The sequence below is a fragment of the Phacochoerus africanus genome, chromosome 7 (genome assembly GCF_016906955.1).
Source record: "Phacochoerus africanus isolate WHEZ1 chromosome 7, ROS_Pafr_v1, whole genome shotgun sequence".
NCBI lineage: Eukaryota > Metazoa > Chordata > Mammalia > Artiodactyla > Suidae > Phacochoerus > Phacochoerus africanus.
The window spans coordinates 4,919,704-4,937,329 of NC_062550.1; the positions used below are offsets into that span (position 1 = coordinate 4,919,704).

Sequence of the window (17,626 nt, forward strand, 5' to 3'; positions counted from 1 at the left end):
CCGACACCTGCCATCAGAGAGGCAGAAACCTGCAAGGGAAAGAGCGTTTTGTCCCTACAGACTTGATTTTCTTTCTTTCTTTTTTTTTTTTTTTTATTTTAGGGCCACGCCTGCAGCATATGGAAGTTCCCAGGCTAGGGGTCCAACTGGGGCTGTAGCTGTTAGCCTACACCACAGCCACAGCCACGCCAGATTCGAGCTGCATCTGCGATCTACACCACAGCTCACGGCAACACCGGATCCTTAACCCACTGAGCGAGGCCAGGGATCGAACCCACATCCTCATGGATACTCGCTGCGTTCGTTACCGCTGGGCCACAACAGGAACTTCTCCTGCAGACTTTTCTAAATGTGACCTTGAGCGGAGAGCCCGGACTCTCCCACGCTGCCCAGTGTGACATCTGGTCGAAAGGCCACGACCACCCAGCTCCTTTTCAGCCCCTCCCAGACCCACTGCCCAGTCCGAAACTCAACGGGCCCCCAACCGCCACGGCTGGGGGCTGGCGGAGCCGACCGTACCGAGCTGGGTGTCTTCGGGGTGAATCTCCACCGAGGCAGGCGACATGGGCGCGTGGATGGCATTTTTGCCTTCTTCCTGCAGATCGCTCACTGGGGAGCAGAAAGAGAAGGGAGAAGCCTGGTTAGCATAAACACACCGCTGTGGCTTCACACGCTGGCAGTGGAAACAGAGAGACACTGACTCCCGTTTTTTAAGCCCTTAACAAACCTTCCTAAGTGGCTTGTTGCCCAGAAAGAGCCTGAAGAAGAATGCTCCAAACCAAGAAAACAACTTCTCCCCCACGCCAGCGCGTTCCCCATTCCCACCAAGCCCTGCCAGGCTGTCTTCACTGCTCTTTAGAAGCCATGACTAAGACACAGAAGCTTCTGGATGCTTCCAGCTCCCCCCCAAGGCTGCTGAGATGGACAAGGCTTGGGTCACCGTGACAGCCCCTTCCCCCACCTGAACAGCTGCATCCTCAGCTGTGGGCTCCGGGGCTGAAGACACATGCCCCCGCCCCCGCCCCCCCAGCAAACACGCATACAGGGAAGCCCAGAAATTGAAGTCACGGCCAAGTTCACGGGGCCGGAAACCTGCAGGTCTGACACTAGGCAAGGCCCAGGGTCAGGGGCAGTGGGACATGCAACAGACTCTAGCAAACTGGATCCAGAGATTTTGAGTTGGATCCACGGGACCCCCCGTGGAAAGGGCAGGTGGGGGGCTGGCTTGGGGTGGGGAGGGTGCCCTGAACCCTTGCGGGGACCACAGGGCTGGCCAAGCCATGAAGGGGCAGCGTGGATGGCACCATGCAGAAGGTACAGGAACCCCACCACCACCACAGGAAAGCACCTTGAGTCACACTGGCTGGGGGCCACCCGCAAGACAGCAGGGGGCTAACTGGCTCGCCCTTCAACACCGCATTGCTTCCACCGACCCTAAATGCGCAGACTCCACGCTCCAGCCCAAAGTCCCGTTCAGTGGGTGCAGGTGGGCTGGGCAACTGCTGCCTTTCCAGCCCTGGCTGCAAACCGCCAGGTGACAGACCCAACCACATGCCACTAAACCAGCCTCTCCTCGGCTGCCCACAGTGACAAGTGCCAGGCCCTGCCCTCTTTCTTTTTTTTTTTATTTTAATTTGGAATTGACGGTTGCATTTATTCTAAGGTAAGGACAATAAGCCACAGCTTTATTCCTACATTTTTCTGTTTTCAGATTCTTATAAAATGCCCTGTCGTCGAGAGCAAGAAATGCTTTTTCTCTACAAATGATTTCACTCTCTTCCCAGAAATCTAGAGTTCAACTCAGTTTATTTTTATTATTATTTTGTTAATTGTTATTTCCCCAATACAATTTTTTTTTCTACTGTCCAGCACGGTGACCCAGTTTCATGTACATGTACACATTCTATTTTCTCACATTATCAGGCTCCATCATAAGTGACCAGATGTAGTTCCCAGGGCTACACAGCAGTGAACTGAAGCGTAGTTGATTCACAAGGCCGTGATAATTTCCAGGCCTTCCCCTCTCTAATGAAACACCCTCAGAGGGGGCACCCAATTTCTTCTTTCAGTATCGCAGTCACCTGGACTCCTGAACACCTCCAGTTCCAGGATCTGAAGGGACAGCGGAGCAAGGGAATAGGGCACGATGGCCCTGGGGCAGGCAGGCCACGGTGGCCCAACCGCAGGCACATCTGGTAGCCTCTCTGCCCAACTCCTCAAGATGTCAGGGCTTCTGGAAGCCCTCAATGAAACAAACGATGAACCTCAGGTCCCAAGCCAGGAGCGGGGTACACGGCAGGCTCTCCACACTCAGCCGGAGACCCAGCTTTGAGGACAAGCCACCCTCTATCCGTCACCAGGAAGATGGAATAGGGGCCATCAGGAAGGCCCTGACTCAAGACTGTTAAAAAATGGGGTCTCTGGGCGTTCCCTAGCGGCACAGCGGGTGATGGGTCCGTTGTCACTGCTGTGGCGCAGGTTCCATCCCTGGCCCAGGAACTTCCACATGCCATGGGCGTGGCCAAAAAAAAAAAAAAAAAAGTGGGCTCTCTCACACCCATGTTCTCCAGCAGCAAGGATTTACACAATGATTCACAGCCAAAAGGGGGAAACAACCCACATGTCCACTGACGGATGAACGGAAAAACAGACGCAGGCCACACCTACAATGGAAACGGTATGCGTGCGAGAGAAGGAAGGACGTTCTGACACAGGCTCCCACGTGGCTGGCCCCTGAGGATGTTACAAGCAGTGAAATAAGCCAGACGCACAACGGCAAATCCCGCAGGGTCCCGCTTCCCGGGAGGTGCTCAGAGTAAGACGCACAGCATCGAAAGGTCAGGGCTGGGGAGCCGGGGGAATTACGGGAGGCGGTGTCGAGTGGGCACAGAGCTTCAGTGCGGGAAGATGGAGGGGTCCTGGGGATGGACGGGGTTGCTGGACGCAAAAGAACTCGAGCGTGCTTCATCCCACCGAACTGTACGCTTTCGAAGGGTTAAAAAGGGGTTCGCACGGTAATTACGTTATGTCTCTTCTGCCACAATTTAGAAGAGGCGTGGGCCCCTCCCAACGGCATTCCCGTCTGCGGTCTGCCCAGGTTGGAGGCGGGCACTGTCCCCACCCCACCCCACAGGGCGCATCCCGGGAGCTGTCCCACGCCACCGTCATTTATCCCCAAGTCCTCAGCTTAACTCGGCACGAAGCAGACACACGTCAAACAAATGCTTTCCGGGAACAAATGCTTTCAAGACCCCTGTCCCCGGCCCCGAACAACCTTCCAAAGATCCCCACTCAGGCCCCTTGGGAAAACGGAGACCCAATTTCAGTGATCATTTTTACATATTTTTACTACGTAACAAGTGACGTAGTCGTTTAACCAACAAAGAGCTTTCCAAGGCAGAAAAGGGGGTTTTTCGCCCGAGTCCTCGCATCCGCAAAAAAGGCATGAACCGGGCAGGGGTCTGTCTGCAGCCGCGGTGGGCTCCTCACTCCCATTTCCAAGGCCAACATCACACAAGGAGGAGCGAGAGGCCAGGGAGGCCCCTTCCAGTCAAGGCCGTCGGCGATGGTTATGTTTGCGAATGAGGAAGAACAGAAGACCTCCGTTTCCTGTAAGCGAGGGTCGCACAGGGGGCCTCCAGGGCACAGGTGGGCCCCACAGGTGAGTCTTTCCAGTGAGCTATAACTCCTCCCAGAAGCCCCAGAGCTGCCACACGGTCATCTGCTCGCCTGGACGCAGGACCTGAACCAGAGCGACAAGGAGGGATGGGGGAGGGGAGGCAGAGATAAAAAGATGCTTCCAGAAGCACGGCTGCCTGGTCTCAAAAACAGGGAGGCAAGGGCTGGGGGACGGGAAGGGCACTTTCAAAGCAGAGAAACTGGGTCGCATGAAAAGAGAGCCGTTTCCACACCGCGCTTGAACATCAAAGGTAACACTCAACAGGGCCCAGGATTTCACGACCTTAATAAACGAGATCGGCGCTCGCGGACCCGCCCAGGCTCGGGGCCAAGAGCACATTCCACGGGCCTGGGAAGCAGAAAACAAGGCTCGTCTGTGGCCACAGAGCCCCGGGGTCAGATGCCACGTGCTGGCGGGGGGCCTCCGGCAAGTCCCTTCACCTTGCTAAGCCTCGGTTTCCCCGTCTGGAGCATGGGGGTGGCAGCGGGAACCCACGTCACAAGGGGCCTCTGAGGAATAAGTGAGCTCATCCCAGAGGGGAACCAGGAAGGCTTCCTGGAGGAAGAAGCAGGACTTGAACTGGGCTTGAAAGACAGCAAGAATCCCGAAAAGGGACTTTGGGCCTCCAGGCAAAGCATGTGGGTGGCAGATCAGAGCTGGGGTTCTGGCAGCCCAACGTGACAGCCCTGAACCACAGCGGAGTTCGGGGGCAGCTCTCTGAGGCTCTGCCATGATGCACGGCCTGGCTTCTCTGAGGGACACAGGCCCCTCACCGAGGAGCTTTCGGACAAAATCTGATTTCTGAGGGTCAGCAGTCTGGCTCCTGGAAGGAGGGGGCTCCCCTTGAAGCAGGGCGTTTCGCCCAAGGACCCCCCTCTGCCAGGTCAGTGGCTTTCCGCTAACGCCAGGAATGTCTTGGTTTTCAAAGTCCTGCTCCATCTGCCAGAAAGTCAAACACTTCAAAGGTTGCAAAAACCGACTATCTTGATCCACTGGCGGCCGGCGTGCGTGACGACGTGGGCGTTCAGAGGGGCTGGGGCTCCACGTCTGGGCCAAGGGATTAACTCTTTCCCTAAGTGTTCGCCCCTGTTTTCTGACGAATGCCCTTGTCCACACTAAACCCAACAGCCAGCCACAAAGAAATTCCCCGGGGCATCGAGGTTCCCCCCGCCCTCACCGGCAGCGGCATCCTGGACGTGGCCACACAGGGGACGGGGGCTGGGCGGGGGGTAGTTGAGAGGAGGCTCAGAAGGCAGCCAGCGAGCACGTGTGACGGCGCCACTGCCCCTTGGGGACAGCCAGGCCTCTCCACCCAGGGCATAGAGTGGGATAAGCCGACTGTCCTCCCTAGATCTCAGGGGCGCTCCCCCAAAAGCTGGAAATGTGGGGGTTTGTAATAGAATCTCCCAATTTATGAATGTGAGCAAAAATTCAAATTCTGCGTGCCAGCCACCCGTGTACAACCCCAGGTCGCTGTGAATGCCCAACCTATGTTCCTGCGGGTCAAGGGGAGAAGGCCGCTAACGTTTCCTGAGGACCTACTCTGTGCCAGGCACCTCCCATGCCTTCCGTTCATCTAAGCTCATACCAAGCCTGTGAGTGAGTGGCTGGTCCCGGCCTGGTCCCTGCTGGGCTGGCATCTATCAGATGTGAAGTCACCTAACACACAGCAACCGTGAGCCCCAGAGTCAGGACTGAACCCAGTTCTACCTGGTCTTGTACTCGCTATGCCCAGCTAAGTCTCACCCACCCTTCACGCCTCAGCTTCCTGGCTGCCTCTTCCAAGAAGCCCTCCTGGGTACTCCCCTCCCATGCCAGGCTCCCCTCTGCCCAGATGGCATCACACCACTAGCCCTGTAATCACCTCTTTCCTGGGCCATCTGCCCACGCCAGTGCTAACTCAGCCCCTACACAAAATAGGTCTCTCTCTCTCTCTCTTTTTTTTTCTTCTTTTTGCACTCTTCTTTTTTAGGGCCATACCTGTGGCATACGGAAGTTCCCAGGCTAGGGGTCGAATCAGAGCTGCAGCTGCAAGCCTAGGCCACAGCGACAGCCACGCAGGATCCAAGTCGCATCTGAGACCTACACCACAGCTCACGGCTACACCAGATCCTTAACCCACTGAGGGAGGCCAGGGATCGAACCCACATCCTCACGGATACAGGTCAGGATCGTAACCCACTGAGCCACCAAGGTAGGTCTTTATATTTAAGGCTTAGCACCCGGGAGCCAGGCTGCTGGCTGCAGATCTCAGCTCAGCCACTGACAAACTGGGCGACCCTGGGGACGAGCTACGTAGCTGCTCTGTGCCTCAGTTTCCATCTGCGAAACGGGGCCTGATGCGCCCCAAAGAGAGACAGCAGAGATTACCAGCAGCCACAAAACAATGTCTGGTGGGCAGGACGCGCCTGGCGAGCGTCAGCTCTCAGCATCTGCTGGCTGGAGAGGGACGTGCGAGTTTCCAAAGCCAGGCTCCTTCCATCACTCCACCCAGAGACTGGGCAAAGTTTTAAAAAAAGAAAAACCACCCCCACCTCTCCTGACTGGAATTGTACGTGCATAAGAAGGCGGAAAGAGAATCAAAACCCAAAACCTCAGCCATCTCACAAAGAGCCTGCCGTTCACACCCCAAGCAAGTGCAAAGGTTCTAGCTTTGATTTCTCTTTTCATCTCTTTCTTTGCAAGGGTTTCACTTATTCATTTATTTACTTATTTATAACCTGGCTCTGTTCCCCCAAAAGGCTTTTAGGCAGTTTTTTTGGGTTTTTTCTTTCTTTTTTTTTTTTTCCCCTTTGACATCATTAGGAAAACACAACTTTGAAAGCAGGCTGCTTTGAAAAAACAAGGTTACCCAGAAGGGAAAAGACAGATCTGAAAACACAAAGGCTTCTCATTTCTAAGAGGGGTGCCAGGGCGGGGGAATCACCACGCACCCCCCGCCAAGACGGGGTGCAGGAAGCTCCCTGGGGCTCACCTGTGGGGGGGAAGGGGTTCAGCGAAGATAAAAGACCCCGTGGTAGGGGAGCCCAGGCTCTCAGAGGCTCAAGTGGTGACAATTCCATTCTCTGACATGTTTCTAAGTGCGTCATTTCAACCCGGCACCGACGTTTGCCACCTATGAGGACTTTTCACACCATACAGACGTGTCCTGGTTTTCGCAGAGAACAAAAGATCAGGCGGAGAGTTTCCAGCCGGGGGGGCGGGGGCGGGGGGGCCTGAACCAAGATCAAAGAGAAAAATCCCAACCAAAAACGACCACACAGCCCCCACTCGGATCCGCATCTCAAAGCAGAGCTTCCAAATGGCAGGACCACGACCTCCTCAGAGAAACGGAGGGAGTCCTCCGAGCTGCCAGGAAAAATAAAGGCAGATAAAGGAAGGCGCGGCTCCCAGGGAGCTCACAGCCCCCACCGCGTGTGTATAAGGAGGACCGGACAAGATCTGCTTCCAGGAGGCTCTCCAGCCCTCTGGGAAGCGGGGAGCTGGCTCTGCATCTCCAGCTCCCACCTGCTCTCAGTGGGATGGCTTCCCTGCAGAAATTTCGATGTATCCCAACAACGAAACTCATCGGCCATGGCCAGGAAGGTCTTAACAGAGCTGTTCTTCCACAAATAAACCCAACTGTGCTTCATGGGAAGATCCCACAGTTACGACGGCACAAATAAGATCTCCGCTGGAGTGCCCGCTGTGGCTCAGCGGGTAGGCGCCCGACATAGTCTCTGTAAGGATGCGGGTTCGATCCGTTGCCTCACTCTGTGGGTTATGGATCTGGGGTTGCTGCAAGCTGCGGTATAGGTCACAGATGCGATTTGGATCCTGCGTGGCTGTGGCTGTGGCTGTGGGGTAGGCCTGCAGCTGCAGCTCTGATTCAACCCCTAACCCGGGAACCTCCATACGCTGCAGGTGTGGCCCTAAAAAGACAAAAAGAAAAAAAAGAAAAAAAGATCTCAGCAAAAACAATGATACCCACAGATGGGCACAGCTTGGGGGGGGCGATGCTGCAGGACCTCCCCTCGGGACGCCAGACAGGCGGATCAAAGGACCTACCAGAGTCATAATCCAAAGGGGTCAGCTGCTTCGGGCGGGTCATCCTCAGAAAGGCCTCGAGGTGGGGGACCGGGCCCTTCCCGGGAGGTCAAGACTCCGGGTTCGGTCCCCGAGATTCTCGGGGATTACGAGGAATGAGTGACCTCGTCCAGGCCAAGGTTAACAGCTGGGAGAGCCAACAGCCCCAAGGACAGCAGGGCCTGACCCAGAGGTGGAAACAGAATGAGCATTACTTTCAGCGATCGGTGCAGCAAGATGGAAGAGAAAACGCCTCTGAACCTTTAAAGCGGACATTGGACGTTACGGGGGAACAGGTTCCGTCTTGCCCGCGGGAGCAAGCCCGGTGTATCTGTGTACGTTTAACACGCTCCAGTTTCTCAGCGAGGACGACTCTCTGAGCCGCGTGCCGAGACCCCGGGCATGGATGGGCACCGGGACGGTTGCCCAAACTGTGAGGATCCCTCTGCCTGGGCACACCTGACTTACAGGGTTGGCTCTGCTGGGGCACGAGGTTCCAGGCCCTTCCTCCGGGTGAAATAAACGGAGACGGTAAAATGCATGCGTGAGCGTGTCAGTAAGTGACAATCCAGAGGCGATCAAGAGGGCTACTGACGCCGCGTCAAGAGCTCACAGCTCCGTTCCGACAGAGGCAAGCCTCGGCTTTTGCAGCTGCCGATCTAACCAACATGGACCAGGCCAACGGAGCCTCCCCTGGCACTGGCGGGGTGGGGTGCAGGCCACAGCCCTTGGGGAGGATGTGTGTCCTGGCCACTTGCACCCAACAGCCTGGCCTGGCCTCTGGCACAGAGACAGGGCTTAAGAAATGTGCAATTCATTACGTACAACACGTGTGAGGGCGTTGAGTTTTTAAAAGCCGGTTTCGGAGTTCCCGTCCTAGCGCAGTGGTTAACGAATCCGACTAGGAACCACGAGGTTGCGGGTTCGATCCCTGGCCTCGCTCCGTGGGTTAAGGATCCAGCGTGGCTGTGCACTGTGGTGTAGGTTGCAGACACGGCTGGGATCCCGCGTTGCTGTGGCTCTGGCGTAGGGTGGCAGCTACAGCTCCGATTCGACCCCTAGCCTGGGAACCTCCAGATGCCACGGGAGCGACCCTAGAAAAGGCAAAAAGACAGAAAATAAAATAAAAATAAAAACAAAAATAAAAAGCCGGCTTCAAAAAATAGAGCATGATATTTTTGGAAAATAGAGAATCAGATAACTCAAACTGCTGTATTTCGACCTGCACACAGTTAAATCCAGAGCAAAAGGCGTGAGAGGGTGTGTGCTCCGTCATGACGCGAGCAGCACCCCCCGGGGATGGATGCGTGGCACAAGGGAAGGGAGAGAGAGATGGGAGGTACCAGTTCCATGACCATGTCGTGTGTTACTTGCGAAATTAAAGCTGAAAGAAGGGATAACAGACGACCTGCAGCAGGGACCCCAGGGGAGGGACAGCCAGTTCCACAGGGAAGCAGACCACAGGGGACGGGAGGCAAGGCTGTCTGTGGCGCTGAGCCTGTCCTGGCGCTCAGCCCCCCAGGCAGGGGCTAAAAGGAAGGTTTCTAAAGGCAGAGAGACAGGGCTGGGAACCCAGGCTGTGACCCGGACAGGCCCACACACCGTCCCCATCGGCCTTAGACCCTGGGCTTCCTTGCAGGAGGGTCTGCAGGGACAGAGCCCGTGTCTCTGCTGCAAAGCCCCTGAGGAGTCACAGAGTCACAGAGGGCACAGTCCATGCCCTCAAGTGTGGGTGAGAGAGAGGCAGTGGGTTTGGAGGAAGGAGGGGGACGGGAGTCACAGTCCCCCGACCCCGGGCAATTCTGTCCCCACCTCCAGGCTCAGGAAAGCCCCTTCTTCAGCTTTTCTGCGTCTTTTTTCTTTTTTTGTTGCACCCCTGGCATGCGGAAGCAGAAGTTCCCTGGCCAGAGATCAAATCTGCGCCACAGCAGTGACCATGCTGGATTCTTAACCCACGGAGCCACCGGGAAACCCCAAAAACCCCTTCTTCTGAATACAAGGGGCTCAGAACCTCAGAATCGCCTTTCCGCAGGACTGTTTGAAGCCCAACTGTGCTTTTACCCAGCAGATCAATCCAGAGCCTCCGTCTCAGGCGAGGCTGGCCAGCACGGCCCAGCCTGGTTTGCCTGCGGAAGCTGGGGGGGGCTTGGGTCCTGGGGAAACCCAGGGACAGAAACCTGGGAGTGACCCCATCACGCTGGGGACCTCTCTGTCACCACCCCACTCCCCTCCACGTCATCAGCAGGTCAGAGCGCTCAGGCTCCCCTGGGCTGACCCCTCAGGTCTGAGCAGGGGCCAGGACTCAGCATCCCCAACCGGCTGCCTGGGGATGTTGCCAGCGCAGGTCCGCAGACCACACCTGAGCATCAAAAACTCAGAGGCCCTCCCCGCGCCCCTCTGCTCCTGAAACCCGAGCGGTCGAGAGACCCTCTGTGCTCCTTTTAGAGACTCACACGGGGCCACGTGTCCACATCTCCCTGCCCGGCCAGCTCCGGTCACCGCTCTGGGATTCAGGAAGGAAGCCCTGGCCGCCCAGCTCACAGGCTCTCATGCTACATTCCCACAGCAGGTGAGGTCTCCTCTAAAAGACGGGGTCTCACCCGAGCTGGGGAGGGATGGATCCGACCCACCCGAGGCCCGAGGTCCCCCCAAACCACATAATCTCCCAGCTTCCAGCGGGATCAAAGGGAGACACAGATCCTGGTCTGCCTGGGGATGCGGGGGGGTGGGGGGTGGGGGTGGGGGGGGCTGCTGTTCCTTCTCCGTGAATCCCGGTTCTCAGCCTTGAGCCAAGTGCAGGGCTGCCGTCTTAGCAGCGGTAACGACCCCATACACTGGCCGCCCTGGCTTCTCCCAAGACCCTCGATTTTCTTTTTCTTTTTTTCTTTTTAGGGCCGCACCAGCAGCACATGGAAGTTCCCGGGCTAGGGGTCAAATTGAAGCTGCAGCTGCCAGTCTACACCACAGCCCCAGCAATGCCAGATCCGAGCCACATCTGCGACCTACACCACAGCTCATGGCAACACTGGATCCTTAACCCACTGAGCGAGGCCAGGGATCGAACCCATGTCCTCATGGAAACTAGTTGGGTCCTTAACCTACTGAGCCACAACAGGAACTTCCAAGACACTGTTTCAAAGGGCCGGTTCCCATAGCCCAGCAGGTGGGTTTGACAGCAGAAAAGGCTCTGCCAGATGGCACTGCCAGCCTCGAGGGCCACAGCAACAACCGAAACGGAGAGAGAAACCAGGACAGGGAACCACACGGCACAGCCCGACAACCCCAACCACTCGAATGTCAACCAGATCCTGGGACCGAGGCTGGAGGGAAAAGGCCCGGTTCACGCCCGCGGCCTCATATCCTACACAAAACTGGGCACACGACGAGCCGTCGATAAACATTCGTAGAATGAATCAAGGACCGCAAACGAGTTCCCGTGGGCGAAACGGAGCCGAATAGAGAAATTAGGGAATATTATGAGACCTAAAGTCAGAAGAACTGAGAACAGGCCGTTCTTGCAAACCATTCCACCTCCAGCCACTTAATTGGGTGGAAAAAGAGCGTTTCCATTAAGGCGCATTAGCTCGGCAGTCTGGGTCACCAAGCGCCCAATTACCGCCATGTGGCCATACAGAGGGCAAGGACTTGAGAGCAGGCCTTTGCTCTGCCATCAGGGCCTTGAAGGGACAGCCTGCCTCTGGAGCAACAGCCCCAAGCCTCGGCCGCTGCAGCGCCTTCAGAATGGCCACCTGCTGCCACCTCCCAAGTGGAGGCCTCGGGAAGGACGCAATCCGCCAGTTCCGGGAAAGAAGGTCTTCCCAACACCCAAGGCTGCTGAGGCATAAACACCCAGAACAGCTGGCGCTCAGAAGCCAAGGTCAGACGGCTGATGCCCTGGGCCCTGGAGCAGTTCTCCCACCCCCCCACCCCGTGCCCTACGTGATCAGAAAAACGTGAGAACCACAGGAAAATGAATTGTCTGTGGACAGGAGAACAGGAAGAGAGACTTCCAGGTGAACGTACAGTGCCAGGCTTCCCCTTGAACCACCGGGCGAGCAGAAACCAGGACACGGGAGGGGCCCTGGGCTTCTCACGCAAAAAAAGGATGACTGATCCTTTGGCGCCGAGCAGCCACTGGGTTGGTTTTTCAGACAGAGAGCAAGTGGGTCAGCTCATCCAAGTCACTGCTCCAAGTGCATCCGGTAAAAAGAGCCCTCAGGCACTGGGGCAAGGGTTCGAGGTGCGGGCGGCCAGGGCACCTGCTCCTGGCCTTTCCCTCTTCCAGTCCCCAGCCCCCCAGCGTCTCCCACCTTTGTCCCCAGGACACAGGCCCACTGGGCCCCTCCTCTGCCCATGGACCGTCCTGGTCCCCATCGCTCCCAAATCAAGTCCAAACTCCTCCCATGACACCCCACCCCCACCCACCGCTGCAGAGCTCAGGGCCGGGCACCACCACACATCTGGGCCTTGGCCAGCCTGCGCCCCCTCCAGGAGCTCCCCGTCCAGCCACTGTGCCCAGGTGCCCAACCAAAGCCCACTGCAAACGTTCCCTCTTCTGTGGACCGTGCAAGGGCACGGTCCCTCCTCTGAACCCCAGGCCCACGGTCAGGGCTGGTGCAGACGGCGGTGGGGTGGGGTGGGGGCAGGGCTTGGAGGAGGATCACGGCATGGCCCTGTGGCCTTGGGCACAAGCTCTCACGCCTTCCATCCTGCGCCCTCGCTCCTCCATCGTCGTGACAACGAATGTCACAAGTGGGTGCCTCAAGCAGCAGCTGGACAGGAAACGCTGGGGCTCTCCTGTCCTCGCCGCCCGCCCCTGCTCTGGGTCACTGGAAACGCCTGGTGTCCTATAGCACCCCCCACTCAACAAGTTTGTGGGCACACCAGGCCCACGAGGGCTGCAAGGTCAGCTGGCCCCAGAGCCCCCGAGTTTACTGATCTAAACTCGGATTCGTGAAGGAGTTCCTGCCATGGATCAGCGGGTCAAGAACCCGACTAGCATCCATGAGGATGCAGGTTTGATCCCTGGCCCCGCTCAGTGGGTTAAGGAGCCGGTGTTGCCGTGAGCTGTGGCGCGAGTCACAGATGCAGCTTGGCTCTCGTGTTGCTGTGGCTCTGGTGCAGGCTGGCGGCTGCAGCTCCAATTCAACCCCTAGCCTGGGAACTTCCATATGCCACAGGTAGGGCTCTAAAAAAAAAAAAAAAAAAATTACTGGGATATGTGGATGCGTCACTGCTGGAATATCAACTCCCAGAAGGCAGAGGTCAGGTCCTCTCACCCCTGCACCCCCAGCACACCGAGGAGACCCCCACACAAGTGTGCTCGCCTGAGCAGAAGCCAATCAAAGCAAATTCAGAAAGCCTCAGTTATCTGCCAGCTTCACGGTGTGAAACAGCCTCACTAATTAACTATTCAGACGACCAGGGGCCAGGACCCCCCAGGGCACCAGTTCTCCAAGGATCCGACATTACAACATCCCACTCACTGCAAACCATGCTCGAAGATGCCGAATGTTCTGCTCAGGCATCACTGCAAACATCTCAGGTCACTAAGCATCTCAGACAGACACTAATGAGGCTGAACTGTAACAGAACTGCGCCACCACAGCAAACGCCAGAACGGCAGCTGGACGGGGCCAGCAACACGGCCTGACCCCAGCCCCCCACGCTGTCCTGAAAAGCACCACATCGGAAGTGCCTCCTGGCGTCAGCCAGCAGAGAGCCCGGGCCAGCGACGGTGACCCAGTGCAGGAAGCTCAGAGCCTGCAGGGGACTGGGAGGTGCTGTGTGAGTGGATCGGAGTGAAATTAAAAGGCATCCGCGTCCCGGAGGCGCTTAGCAGTAGCGTCAGTCACCCTGGGGACCCTGAGGGCCCCCATCCAGTAGCACACACTCCCGGAGCCCCGGGGCACAGGTCCCTTACCCCACCCCTCTGAGGAACAGCTGGACCGCACCCCTGAGGCCAGCCTCCCCCAACCCACAAATGGGCCATCCTGTTTTGCCAGTTCTCTCAGCTCCCTTAGCTCAAGTCCATGGCGGTCACAGCATCCCAGCCACGTCCATCCTAACCTGATGACAAATGCTTCGATATGGGTGCTCTGATCCCTCGATTTGGGGACCTCACCACTGCCACATTCCTACCCACCAATCGTGCTGATTCTGAGCAGATAAAGTGACTTCAGTCACAGCTCATGACAATCCGTCATCAGTTAATGATAAAGGAAAAAGATTCTAGAAGCAGCAGAAGGTGAAACCTCGGAGAAACTCCAAATTATCAGAGAGCCTCTTTGCCTGCCCACGTGCATCTTTCACAAGTGTCCTATCTTAATAAATCTATTCCTTGTCCATCAAAAAAAGTATCAGAAAAGCCACTCTGTTTTCTACAGAATAATATCTGGTAGTCCCAATCGCCTACTTTATCCCTCCCACCTTCCTCTTTGATAACCATAAACCTGTTGTTTATATCTGCGAGTCTATTTCTGTTTTGTAAATAAGCTCGCTTGTATTATTTTTACATTCCACATGTAAGCGACGTCATGTGATAATTGTCTTTCTCAGACTTCCTCCACTTCGTATAATCATTTCCAGGTCCATCCACGTAGCTGTAAATGGTCTGAAGCTAACACAATATTGTAAATCGACTATGCGTCAATTTTTTTCTTAAAAAACACACATCTGTGTTTGTCGGCCACAGTCGCAGCCCCTTGGAGCGAAGCTGTGAGATGGGTCCCAGGACCAGCCTCTGTGTGAGGATAACATACAGAAAGAAATGTGCTTCGTAAGAGAAGACGGAAAAGGCAATGGGAAAAACGAGCCTGGCAAAGCAAGTACCACTGGTCCCTGTGCCGCGAAACTCGTATTAATTAGTCAGATCAGTAATGTCTCACTGTATCCAGGGAAGCCCAAAGCGTGCTCTGCTGAGAAAATATGAAGATTAAATCATCCAGTCATTTTATGAAAAAGAACGGATTCTCTGTGCACCTGCCGCAGGAACGCTCCACTGGGAGGGAGCGCGAGACCAGCAGGTGGAAAACACCGGAGCGCGGCGCCCTCTAGCGGCCAGTCTCCACCGGCGGGCATGAGTGAGGCACCGCCTGCAAAGGTTTCTTCGGAGCAAGAGAGTTGGCTGCTGGGCAACGCGTGCCCCTTCCAAAGGCAGGCGGGACTCGGCGGCACAGGGTGGGGGGGGGGGGCAGGGGGCTTGAAGCCACCACCCCCAGTGCCGGCGGCTCCACCAGGCATGGATGCAACACTCAAGGCAACAAGGGAGAAGGACCTTCAGGACCCACTGGGGTCCCCTTTAGAGACCAGCCTTTAGAGGAAGAGCCTCAAGGGAGCAGGGGGAGCCAAAGGCACGTGGAGATCCCCTGCCAGCCGGGACCAAGCCAGGGTCCCCACCCCCCCACACGACCCCACCGCCCCCTGTTCTGTCCCACTCCTTTCCGGTGTTGTCACGTTCGACGCACAGGTGCATCTGTGTAACTGGATGTGTGTGCACAGCACCGTGAAGGCCCATGAAAGGCTGGCTTCCTCCTCAGCTCCCTGGGCAGGACGCAGCCCAGAGGAAGCCCTCAGGGGCACGGGGTGAGTTCATGGCGAGTGCACGAATGAAGGAATGGATGGCGGCATAAACGGATGTTTCCGATACTAGTCTGGAACATTCTAGGAGCTCCTTTTCACCTCTCTGTGGGCCTCTGTGACAGGCTGAATGATGCCCCTCTGCCCTCAAAGACGCCCACGGCTCCATCCCTGGAGGCTGGGACCTCACAGAGCCAAAGGATCTTGTGATGGGGAAATGATGGGCGGTGCAGGTGGGCCCCGTGGCATCGCAAAGGTCCATATTAAAGGGACACAGGTGGGTCACAGTGAAAGAAGTCAATCTGAACAGGCCACAGACTATACGGTTCCAACTCTGGGACATCCTGGAAAAGGCAAAATCATGCAGACAGTAGAAAGGCTGGGGGTCGCCGGGGGGCTGGGGGAAGGAAGGATGAAGAGGGGGGACAGAGAGTGTTTAGGGGAGCGAAATTCCCCTGGGTGATACAGTAATGGCAGCTGCACGTCATTGTACTTTTGCTCAAATCCATAGAAAGTCCAACACCAAGAGTGAACACTAATGGCGATTATGAACTTTGGGTGACAAGGATGCGTCCGTGGAGGGCCACATTTTGTAACCACTGTACCACCTGGTGAGGGGTGTGGGTAATGGGGGAGGCTGGGGGGGGGGCTATAAGGGATATCCCTGTACCCTCTGCTCAATATTGCTGTGAACCTAAAACTGCTCTAAAACACTAAAGTCTACTTTTTTAAGAGCAGCGGAGGGCCCCCTCAGGGTCACAGGGGTGCGTGTGTGTGTGTCCTGGGCATCCCTGTACCCAGGGCCCCAGGGGAAAGGTCAGCGGTTGCCTGGGGTCCTCCTTTTCCATGATCTCCTACTCGGGTGGTGGGTGGTGAGGAGGGGGTCAGCCGGCGGGGGGGGTCCTAAGGACACTGAGTGTGGAGGCCACCTCCTTCCAGCTCCGTGGTTCGCAGCCAGGGATGTGCAGCAGCATCTGGGGATACTCCAGGCTGCCACACCTGGACGCAGGAGGTGCTACTGGCATCTAGTGTGCAGAGGCTGGGGACGCCTGACCTGCTGTGCCCGGGACACACACACACACACACACACACACACACACACACACACACCTGCTGGAGAATCATCGGGTGCAAAATGTGTGGCGCATGGAGGTACTGACACCCCGCTGGATCCACCTGAGGGGCCCCAGAGGCCACAGGTGAGGGTGCCCATGACGGCACAGCCGTGCCGTATCCACAGCCCACCCAGCACCTTGCCCCCACCTTCGCTCAGGTCAGAATTCCATGGGGCCACAGCCATGTGCTCCCTGCCTCACAGGGTCATCGTCATGTGGCTGAAACCCCATCCCGTGTTTTGCTGCCCTAAGCATCCCCTGGCTTGTGCCCTGCCTGCACACCCTTCAGGGAAAGGGCTCCTTCCTGCCTGCTGCCACCCAGCCCCCACCTCCAGCCCCCAGGGCGAGTCTCCTCGGCACAGGGGGCAGCCTGGATGCGTCTGTCCCTCCACTTTCTGGCCCAGGGTGGACATGAGGTGGGGGCCCGAGGGCGGGATGAGCCCTCCACTCGCAGGCCCGGATCGCCCACACACCCTCGCCAGTCCGGCCGGGGCTGCAGCTGGGAGGCACGGGCACCAGGCGGTGAGTGACGCTGCTCCATCCCAGGGCCAAGGGGGCCTCGCTGTTCCACCCTGGTCCTCACTCCCTGGGGCTGTGGGCAGATCGGCCGCTCCCCCGAGGCCCTGGCCTCCTGCCTCTGGTTGCCCTGGCAACCAGGCACCCTCCCTCCCTGAAGAAGCCACCGTCTCCAGCAGAGTGAGAGCTCTGGACACTGGTGACAGCTGCGGGCCAGGCAGGGACGGCCAGACCAGCCAAGTGTGAGCCACCTTCTGAGCGGCCTGGACAGCTGCTGCCCTGAGGCTGCCCTGACCTGAGCCCAGGGTCACGGCGCTAAGGGACCTTCCTCTGTGCGCCTTGCCCCCCCAGGCCAGCGGAAAGACCAGGGCGCTCAAAACCTCAGGGCTTGTTCGGACGTGGGCAGGCTCCCTTCGGTCCTTCTGACTTGAGCCCCGTCCCATTTAGATGACCGGCCAGCCTCTTCTCACGCGTCCACCCCGAAGTCCCCTGGCTGACTGGCACCACATCCCGCTTCATTCTCGCCCTGAAGTCGTCACACGGTTATTCGTTTGTTGTGATAAATTGTCCCCCTCTTGAACAGACAGCCCAAGTACAGAGTTCTTTGCATCCTCAAAGCCCAGCTCAAGGTCCGGCACATAGTAGGGCCTCAATTGATGTTCTCTGAATTCCG

The 17,626-nt window shown here is 57.1% G+C and overlaps 1 protein-coding gene across 2 annotated transcripts in view; it reads right to left on the reverse strand.

Moving 5' to 3' along the window:
• PARVB (parvin beta) overlaps window positions 1-17,626 on the reverse strand; it is a 107,668-nt gene that overhangs the window by 49,708 nt on the left and 40,334 nt on the right. For both annotated transcript variants that reach the window (XM_047786039.1, XM_047786038.1), the window contains exon 2: window positions 520-609. In XM_047786039.1, the coding sequence (XP_047641995.1) occupies window positions 520-609 (90 nt within the window). The remainder of the gene's footprint in view (window positions 1-519; window positions 610-17,626) is intronic.